The 11305-nt window shown below is 35.3% G+C and overlaps 1 protein-coding gene across 2 annotated transcripts; it reads right to left on the reverse strand.

Annotated features, from left to right (window-relative positions):
• Positions 1-8474: 8474 nt before the first annotated feature.
• On the reverse strand, positions 8475-10305 carry LOC108373871 (collagen alpha-1(XVIII) chain-like). 2 transcript variants are annotated; one of them, XM_017629814.1, is made up of 3 exons: positions 10144-10305; positions 8800-9338; positions 8475-8722 (listed from the first exon to the last, which is right to left on the reverse strand). In XM_017629814.1, exons 1-3 carry the CDS (start codon positions 10232-10234, stop codon positions 8684-8686), a joined length of 669 nt encoding a protein of 222 aa, XP_017485303.1. In that variant the 5' UTR covers positions 10235-10305; the 3' UTR covers positions 8475-8683. The 2 variants fall into 2 exon arrangements, with proteins under 2 accessions (XP_017485303.1, XP_017485302.1); XM_017629813.1 differs by having other exon boundaries at positions 8475-8746.
• Between the last annotated feature and the right edge of the window lie 1000 nt (positions 10306-11305).

Genomic DNA, 11305 nt, shown 5'->3' on the forward strand with positions numbered 1-11305 from the left:
AGATAACTCACACTATGCTGGAATTTTGATATATTTAACAAATTATGTATGGTTCTTGGAGTAATAATCAGATTATCGAGTCTACTAGTAGGACGGCGATACAAATCTCACTTAGCTTCTATTTAGAGGAGAAAAACCGATTTTCTCATTCATTAGATTCTCTCATTGCATTTCCTATCAAGTCCAAAGTACCACACCACCAGGTAAGACGCAGGTTCAATCCTTAGTTCGAACATTTTGTGATAAATTTCTTACCATTTATCAATTACTAGGAATATTCCTTCAAATTCAAATATAAAAGCCTGAAGATATTGAAACTTTTGCAAAACTGTTAGAAATATTTCTGGTAGGTTTTAAAATTTTCTGGCCAATTATGTGATATAAGCAATCCTTTTCTGTTTTTTATAAAACATAGTTTAAAATCAAGTCAGAGCTGAAGTTCACCTTTTATGTATTAAAGACAATGGGTCGAATGCATAAAATGCGAGCTTAAAAATTTTTGAGCTTGAGCTCAATTCATCAGTGCAAAATTGTAGTCTGCACTTAAGCTCACTTTTTATGAATAAGGCCCAACATGTACCTTTAATTCAATAAAGCCTATCTGTACACCCAGTCGTATACTCGACTTGGAATTTTTTTAAAATAAGTATGTATGTATAATCTCACATTAATCGAAAAAATAATCAGTAAAACAACCCTTTTCACATTCGAAAATACATTTTCGGCAAGGGAGCCCAATCTCTTGTGCGCCACGCAGTGTGGAAATTGAACTTTTTTAACGACAAATTCTAACACCTCGAGAACGAGAACAGATAGTGAAAAAAAATCCAATCTCAAGAAATCTATTTACGTGGTCGCAGGAACAGAAAAATGCATTTAATTTTTTTTTTATGAATTCATTACCTTATGTTTTTAGGTAAAAAAAGACAAAAAATCAAAAGGTTCACTTATGAAGGTTATTTTTAAGGTCAATATAATTTTATATTCAATGTGACATTCAAAATCACCTTGAAAAGTAAAATTTTTTATTTTTTGATTTTTATTTTTTGCCGAAAAACAGGATGTAATGAATGCTTAATTTTTTTTTTTTTTTTGAGATTTAGGCGTTATAAGTGGCATAGCTTGGACAGATCTTTTCAAAATAAGAAAAAATCAATAAAAACGGTTCTCACAAAGAGCATTTTGCAAAAAAAAAAATCGTCGCCTGTTTCTTCGTAATAACCGGCCATGTAGCGCTAGAAAAACTTATAACTCTTGTCAATGAGTGGTACAAAACTATTTGTTTGGCAAAAGTCTTGGAAGAATGGGGGAGAAACAATGAAGAACTGTAAATAGTATTTCAGCAAGCAAAGGCGAGCTCTCACACAATTCGTTAAACAAATTATTTTTTAAGTATTCAAAACCTGGGACCTGGACTTCTATAGCTTTTATAATAATAATAATTATTATTATTATTTTATTTTTATTTTATTTTAGGACTTTTATTTTTATTGAAATAAAATACTCGGTCAAACCGGACTTTTATTTTTTTTTAGTCTAGTAATAACAGTTAAAGTTGGCCAAATATTTTTTGAGACCGAAATAAAAGTGCTTTGCTAATTATAAATAAACCGCTTAAATTAAAAAAAAATTGGTATTAAATAAAAAGGGCGCCCCTTTGAAGAATATTTGAATTAAAAATATTATTGAATTGCGAAAGAACAAAGCTTGGGACAGTTATATGAATTTCTTTTGTTTTAAATTTTAAAAATATATTACATATGTACTTTCGTTAAGATATTTCTAAACGAAATGCTTGGAAGCTACATATTTCAGTACTTTTTTATTTATATTTATTTTTATTTTTAAAACTGTATAAATGATGGTGAGGAATATCTTTAAACCCAATGGGAGGAATTTTAGCAAAAAAAAAAAATTTTTCTAAATAAATAAAAATTTCATTTCCTAAGCCTCTACAAAATTGTTTGTTCCCTAAAACTTTCGTTTTTTCACTTTTAAATAAGGGAACAAATGCCACATATCTAAAAAAATTTTTTTCACCTACTCAATACCACTTTAAACCTGATCTTTTTGCTTAAGATTTCTTAGTGCTTAGTAAAAACAATATCACTCGGGATTAACGGTACTTCCAAAGTAAAAAAAAACGTATGCCTCACATGGGCATCACTAATACTAACCGCAAGCAGAGGAAGCGTACATCAAACGCAAGAATATCATTCCGTTGAACAACACGGAAACTATGGCAATTTATTTAAGCTACTAATTATGTATGTATGCACACATACAAATTATTCGCAATGTACACATGTACAGCTGTTTCCGTATTAGAACACTACTTATTAAAAGCCACAAATTAACTTACAAAAAGCTAAAATAAAAACTAAGCAAACTATACATCACTATGCTGCTCGTCGCGTGTTATAATTTCAGACACATACTTTAAATACACCGCTTAGTGATGATTGCATACTTCTAGGCGCATAATCGCATGCGAGTGAATGTAAAAATCAAACAAAAATCTCAAAACATTGCCGCCAACTACTAGCTTGCATTTTGCATATACTTCTTTACACTGACTTTACACAAAAAATTTGTTTTTCTCTTATTATTTCTTGTACAATTTAAACCACTTCTTTCTTACATAATACATGTATGAATGTATGTAAATATTATTTTTTAATATATTTGTTTGTGTGCTTAATTAGCGTCCAGCACGCCAGCCGCACGCATGCCACATTTTTACTCAACACTTTCACGCTACAGCTATGTAGCTGACCGGCTGCCGGCTTGACCCACGTCTGTCTGCCTGCCTGCCTGCCTGCCTTGTCTGCCTTGTCTGCTGGCACTCCATTGTCGTGCGCTTGGTTTGTTACTCATACGCCTGGTCGCACACATTTGCATGCCAATGCACAAGTCACTCGCTTTAGTCGCATATCCACATACATATGTATGTATGTAGCTGTGCATTTGCAAATATTTGCGCGCACGGATAATGTATACAATTTTGTACAACAACTACAATATAAATATATATATATATATAGTATGCATAAGTGTGCAAACATTTATAAATTTGTTGTATTTAGTAAGAGTGGATGGAGTGGGCAGTGGCATGCAAGCGGCTTTGCGCTGGGCAGCTTCTACCGCTGCTGGGTTCAGCTTTTGGTAAGCTTAAGCCAGCGCAAAGCAGAGAATATAATATATTTAAGTACAACACGTATTTGCTTGTCTTTTTTTGTAACCTTTTTTCCATTTCTCCATTTTTTGCTCTACTACATACTTTCAACTCTGCAACTTTATTATTTTTCACTTTACATATTTATATTTGCTCGTTGTGTTGTTATTGTTGTTGTTCTTTATTGGCAGCATTGTCGTGTTTACATTAATGCGTGACTGGCGCTTACTTACAATTTACGCTCACATATGCCGCATTTTATTTATGCAGATGTGCGTGTGCGTGTGCGTGTGTGGCAGCGTTGTCTGTTGCTCGACGCTGCTGCTGCCACTCAGCTACTACCGCTGCCGCCGCCGCCGCTGCTATTGGTTGCACCTTTGCCACTTGAATGCATAATTGAACATGCTTCTTTCATATCGCGCACATTGTTGTGCTACTTATTTATTTGATGTTGTTGCTTTTCTGTTTACGTTTTAATGCTTAATTGATTTTTAATACTCGAATTGGATTGCATTGATTTTTATGTTTGCAAGTTTATTTTTATTTATTTTATTTTTTTTTTAAATAATTAACGCTTGTCTCTTGTTGCTAAATAAGTATGTACGCCATAAACTTTGCTGGCTGCGCTTACTGCGCTCATTTAAAGAGGCGAGGCGGCACGTGCATTTAAAGTGCTTGTTAGCGCTGGCATTGCTTTGGGTCTATAATTTTTTTTTATTTAGCATTAATTGCGCCACTAATTGCACAAATATTTGACTCTTTTGACTTTTGTGTCAACACATACACATACACGCAGTCACTCATAAACATACAACCGACGACTAATTGTATACAGGTGTGCTAGCTCGCAGCCAGTCAATCAGGTGGCAGGCAGCCAATTTGTCTGTGCTGTCGTTAATTTTCCAGCGCAATGATTTTTAAATTCATTTCGATTGCTTAATTGCAGACATTCGCGACGCTGCATGCGCTTGAAACGATTCGATTTCGATTTTTTTTTTTTTCGTTTACTTTAACTTCTTTGCAAATTTTACTTCATTAGGCGAACTTAATTGAAGGCAATTGTACTTACATACATATATGTACCGTTGTGCGACGACGCGTATACTTAATCGACCGTTTTTCTCGAACGTTTATGCTTAAATGCTGCAACGCGTAACTTTTCGCGTAAATTTAAAACTTTTTCCGGAAAATCTTTCGCTTGCGATTTTTTCGATTTTCTTCTTTTAGCTTCTCTGTGTGGCTTGCAGGCATTCAATATCCATACGCGCGCGGCTTTTTTTTAATAGGTAGGGTTGCCTGTGTAGGTGTGCGTGCGCGTTAGAGCTCAAGTGGACATACTACATACATATGTATAAAGTGGAAGATATGTGTGGGTGTGTGTGTGTGTATGTCAGCGTGCGCGCGTAGTCAATAAAAATCCACTTAAATACTTAAGCAACAACAACATATATATATGTGTCTGCCACAAATTCTAGGCAACAATAGTCGGCCTAACAGATTGCTTGCTTTCATCTTTCATCTACACTGAGATACATACATATGTATAGGTATTTTTTTCACTCTCGCTCTTCTTATTCAAGGCAACAATCATAATTACAAAATTTCCACATACACTTTTAGCCACACTTATGTATGAGCCCAACCAAGACACTTCAACAGCATCAGCAAGTGCTATGCTGTGCTTTTTTGCTTAGTGCCAAACACATCTTTGCACCCGAAAAACTTCGTACATATACACACACAGAGCTGTTAAAGCACCTTTGCCTTCGCCATCGCCACTTCAATGCTGTGCATGTAATAAGTATTACACATACGTACGCGAAAAGCACACTAAAAAAAAAATCTGTAGCACAATAGCCAACCAATGAGTAGATATATAGACCCGTTTCGTAGTGATTCGCAAAGCAAACGCAACTCAGCGCAACACTCGACGAACACTTTTACACTTTTACACGACGCTAGTCATTCCGTTTAGCACATCTTAACCGGTTGCAGCACCTAACACGACTGAGGTAAACGCACTTGAAGAACATAACTTTTTAGAAAAACTCGCCAACAGACATACACAAACATGCGCACACACATACGAGCATATAGCAATTGCAATCATAGCTCACTTCAGCAATGACAATCAGCAGCAGCAGCAGCAGCAGCAAGAAACACTCAGCACAATACTCAGCATGTCAAATAAGCCGAGCAGCAACGGCGAGCCTGTGAGCTTACCAAAAAATATACGAAACAATTGCTTGAAACTTGCGAAGTAAAACGGGGAAAAAAGAAAGAGGTCATCGTGTTGTTACAGCACGCGCTCGGCAGCCGAAAATGCTCCTTATCGGCCGAACTACGCACGCGGCGAGAGCATGCACACACACAAAGGACGAACAATGTGCGAAGTTGGCTCAAACCAAACAGCATAGTTGGCTAAAAGCCGCAAGCACTAAGAGCGCCATATTTGATTTCTCGCTCAGCTAAAAACAAAAAAATTGAATGTGCTGAACATATCCTGCGAATGTACCGCAAATTGTGAAAGACAAACAGAATGACCAGCAGCTGTAAAGGAATTTACTAGTTACACTCACTCATTCAGCGCGCAATTCAGCGCAATGCAGTTTGCGCAACACACAAAAGAGTGTCTGAGGTCGTATTGTTGCAGTGTGAAAGAGAGTAAGCATGTAACCAGTGTTGCCATTTTTGATACTTTCCGGCTAGATTTAGTAAAAACACATCCATTCTAAGCCTTCCACTTTATCCGAAATCTGCGTGGGTAGACTGGTTTTTTGAAATCTTTCGACACTCACATCACCTTTAGGAATGAGCGAACGGGTGGCAGTGGTTGCAGGACGAAGCCGGTGATTTTCTATAAGGATGAGTCGAAGCTTTACGGAGGTGTCTAGCATTAAGGAAGCAGTCGAATGTCTGTTAAACTGCTCGACAATGAGGTGGAATCAAAACTTTGTCTTAACCAGCCTAGATTCAGTGAGGCTAGGAAAAGTATTTACCTAAGTACAAAACAAGTTATGCCTTTGCAAAAATGCATTATTTTTAGCTTAAACACTAATACTTTATTTGTTAATTTAGCTATTTTTCTTAGCCATAACTAAAATTATGATTTAGCCTTTTTAGATTTAATTTTATGTCCATTTAGACTTTTCTCTGAAAAAGTGCTGGTAACACTGGTTCTCACTGGCACTTCATAAAAAATACTTTCCCTTAAACGCGTTATAGTGATTTCACTCAAATTCTCTACTACAGTGCCTAGTGTTTTTAGCGTCATCTAGCGGTAGCAACCCCCAAGCCAGTTTTTTTTTTCTAAGTAAAAAGTGGTGGTTTTATTATAAAGTAAGTACATATAAGTATATTTAAAACTCACCCTCAGTAGGTCGCATACTAGGAAGAGCACTCATTTTTCCTTAGCTCTTATTTCTTCTTCTCGCTTTTACTCAATTGACATTCCACCCATTATTTTCTGTATTGCAAAATTGTAGTCATTACAAAAATACATTTTTATATCCGCTTTGGTGTTTTTCGGCGCTGTTGTTGCTATGAGCAAATAGCTTCGCTCTTCATAGCGGAAGCACGGGTGGTGAAAAGCTTAAGTGGGAGTTTAAAAGTTCCTCACCGTAATACTAAAATAAGAACTTGTGACAGCAGTCAATAAGACGCTCAAAGTTACACATACCTACCTAAAAATTCTGATCCTTGCGAAAATTAGCAAACACATTCACACTTTTGTTTTTGTAGCATAGCATAAATGAGTAATTTGACTATTAGTCCTGAGGACTTTCTGATGACAACATTGAGGGGAAAGTACTCAATTTTTGGCCATGGCCTGAACGAAAATGAGGACTTTAATAAGCTCTTTTATTATTAGCGATAATGATGATATCAGCACTGATATGAAACCTAGCTGCCTTATAGGGTTGAGGGCAAATTCCAAATGTCTAAAGCTTCACGTTGATTTTTGAGAATTTTTTGCTGACTGGCCTAATTTTCAAAGGTGTAAATTTACAACCTAGTCAAAGCGAAAATAGAAAAATTGAATAGTGATCTGTTATTTATCTTTCTGAAAATTTATTTATCGCATAAACTACGGTAACGGTAGTGAAATAATTGTTTTTTAATACCTTTCATATCAGGTCCTTCAACACTATTTACTACACAAAGACGGCATTCAAAACGAACTGGACACATTTCTGTTGGATGCGCAGACGAATATGAGTTCTCTTAAGAAATATCCCAACATAAGGCAAATATTTATAAAATTCAACACGCCTTTGCCTTCTTCTGCTCCATGAGAGCGTTTGTTTTCATTTAGTGGAATAGTGGACGCTCCCCGAAGGAACAAGCTAAGCGATTCCAATTTTGAAAAGCTGTTTTTGCTTAAAGCAAATTATTATTAAGATGCACTTTTTTAAATTCTTCTCATAGCTAATACTTTGTGTTATTTTTTATTACATATGTACATACATTTTCCTCTAGAACGTCGTTTAACTTATAAGGTACAAAATCACTTACGGGATAATCTCCTGCTTTGGAACTAAAACGTGACTACAACTTTTTTTTATGTCTTTGAAGGACTTCAAGTTTGTCGATAAATATCAATAATTTTATACATATCGATGAATTTCAAAAATACTAAATTCCGATAACTCGACTTTTTCGATAACTGTGCGTTTCGAAGGCTTGATAAATTTCGATAACCCAAAAAGTATATAACTCGAAATAAATCGATAGCTCAATAAAATTTGGATACCTCTATAAATTTCGATAACTCCGTTAATATTGATAGCTCCATATTTTTCGAAAACTATTGATAAATTTCGATAACTCGTTACACTCTGGTAACACGATAAATTTCGATAAGCAGTGATAACTCGATAGACCTTGAAATTTCAACAATTCGATTTATCTTGAATATTCCAAATACATCAATTCGATAAATCGACCAATTTCAGTAAGTGAATAACTATCGATAAATGAAATTTGTCGGTAGAAAATAGAACGCCATAAATTTGTATTTATTTACCATTCATTCTGTTTTTATCGATTCAAGGATAGATAAGTATTATTTCATTTAGGAAACCGCAATTTCAATTTTTTTAAATTTGAACTTTAAGATAATTTATTACGAAATTCCCATAAGCGGACGTCACCCATAGGCGGACAAAAAATAGGTCACCATCGGTGTCCGCTTATTGGAGCTTTCACTGTATGTAGATTTATAACTAGAACACTAATTAATTTCAAATATATTTTTTTTTCTTTTAAGCTTTTTATTACCAAGTGACCAGACGTTTTGCAAATATATCCCGCTTTCTGTTATCACATTTATTGCACAGCATTAGTAAAATACGATTTTAGTGATCAACCTTTTGTTGCTCATACATATATACTTATGTATCTTTTATCAACAATTCAGTAATTAAGCTAAGTGCTTATACCAAATTGTTTGCGTAGATTACTTAATACAATTTATCAAAAAAAAACAACTTTTTCAATTGAAAATATTTATGAAATCATTTCCCGCATGTGTACTTTCCCAAAAGGCTGATATGCACATACGTAAATAAACTGTTATGACAATAACAATAAAAAAATATTAAATCGCATCCAAAATCACTTACCTCGAAGTGCCCGGTTAATATGAGACCTGCTTGTGCTAAATATAAAGTCGATGCTGAATCGAAGACCAATTCCTGCGGTTCCCTCACCACCGATGTGGTTTCATTCAATTCACAGTCGTAGTAGAAGAGCACCTTGTCGCTGAGTACCTGAAAAGAAAGTGTTGTCCACTCCTTGCCCCTATACGGCAACTGATAGCTGACCAATTTCCGACTGACGCTATTTTGATCTGACTGCGTGTAGAGCAGCGAAACGTTCCACATATTTTTAATGACAGGCGATAGATGTAAGCCCAATTGAACCACCGTATCCAAAGGATTCACCACGCTAAATAAATAGCCGCCCTTGGGACTGTTGGGTAAGAATTTGACGAGGATTGCAAATTCGTAGAGTTTCTCCGGCAATAAGACGCGATAGGATGTCTTCACATCCGATGTGGGAAAGAACTTGTAGGAGGGGAAACCATCATCGGCCTCCTCGTATTCGATGCCTTGCGAATGCACGCTAATCATGTCCGTGAGTGAGAATTCACCAAAAGCATCTGTGGATGGTTGAAGAAAAAAAATTTTTTTTGGGGAAATTGCTTAAAATCATAAAAATTCCACATTGTAAAATATGTATGTAGATATTTATGTTTTAAAATGCACAAATATTTCACCGTCGAATGGCAAAAAAAAAGAAAACGCAATTAACATTTCACCGCCAACAAATTGATTGTTATAGACAGCCCTGTTCGCTCTGTTGGAGGCAATAAAAAATTAGTAGATATCTATAGCAAAAAAAACTTGGCGTAAAAAGTTAACAATTCCATTGAAAGCTGCAAAAGTTGAATTGCAAGAATGGCTTGTATAATTTGGAATTGCAGTTACAATTATTTGTGTAAATGTTTTTTGTATATTTTTTACTACAAAGTTTGGCATTTTTTTCGATGCCTTTAAATTTGGTTAAATGTATTGATTGCCGTAACTGTACGTACTAACAATATGCAGCGCCTAAAATCATGCAACAGTTTTTTATTGGTAGCGAAAGCTTCATTGAGTTGCTACAGTGAAGGCTAAATATATTAGGCCCAAACACAAGCAATTACACTGTAGCCAGGCAGACGATCGTGTCCATTGTGTATATTTTTGTATTTTAAGACTTAGATACATATATAATAGAAGTCATTTCATAAAAATTATCAGGAGATAAATATTTTGAAGTCCTCAAAGACTTTTATTTTGAGACTTATGTTATAAAAGTCTTTTGATAATAATTAGGATTGCGAAATGATTTGCACTTTATTGCTTTTAAACTTACAATTATTACCGCCAAGTAGCATTCTGAAATCAATTCACAAAACTTACCCTTAATAGATTGTCCTTGAAGACCATCGATACACCAAGCTGCCGGTAGTAGTCCAATGCAAAGAAATAACGCAATGATGATGGGTAACATTTTGCGGCCAATACTGTTACACGTCGCTTGCCAAGCGTATATGCTACTATGCGCTTTGTTTTTGTAAATGTTGCAGCTGCAAAAAGGGTGAATTGAAAATAAAATTTTGTTATTGTCATAAATTGTATCTACTAGCAAAAATTTATATAAAAGTGGCAATAAAAAGGACTACATATGAATGCATGTGAGTGTATAAAGGAAGAGCACATACATATCTACATACTTAAATAAACATACATACATATGTATTTATATGCATTTACATATGCAATGTGTGCACGAAATTGTCTGTAGTAACACTAAATCATTTGGTTATACATGCAAAGTTATAAAATGCTCTCAAACGAGCATAGATTGATTGCCACAAACGATACATGCATCCAGTAGGTACGAGAAAAAAAGAAGAATGTTCACGTGCGTCCTGTACTACATACATATGTACATATGTGTATGAGCTGCCATTTGTGTTGGTGTAAAACTGGCAGTAGAAGCACAATTAATTGTCCATAACGCATGTGGCATACAAAGTACAAGACCACAATTGAGTGTAGCAGGCAGACGATAGAATATGCAACACCATGCATGCTCGGTAGCAACAATAAAAAGAACAACAGTAGAGCAACAATAACAATGGCAACAACAACAATTGCGCCCACTTGCTGAAGAGTGGTTTAATTTGGCCACACGCACAGATACATACATACATTCACATGCAAGTGTAAATTTCCAACTCAACTCCTTCTTTTCTCTCCCTGCTCTCATCTTCATACACACTATGTTTGCCGCTAGCCGGCGTTGCAAGTAACAACTAAATCCATTTAGTCGTTTCAAATTTGGAGAATACATTCTGGCTTCCAACTGCACCCGAATGTGGTGTGCCTTTAGTCTGGCAGTGGTAGATTATACATTTGTGGTGTTGCAAATTGACTCCAGCGTTTTGATACCCCCAAAATATGTATGCCAGCTATTGTTAAATATAAACGTAGTATGTATGTATGTATTTTAAATCGTATTCGCAATTGCTTGACTTTAGTTGTTGTTATTGTTTTTGTTGCTGGTAACTGCCAGCTG

The sequence above is a fragment of the Rhagoletis zephyria genome, unplaced genomic scaffold (genome assembly GCF_001687245.7).
Source record: "Rhagoletis zephyria isolate East Lansing unplaced genomic scaffold, Rhagoletis_zephyria_1.1 Rzeph_scaffold_07105, whole genome shotgun sequence".
Classification (NCBI taxonomy): Eukaryota; Metazoa; Arthropoda; class Insecta; order Diptera; family Tephritidae; genus Rhagoletis; species Rhagoletis zephyria.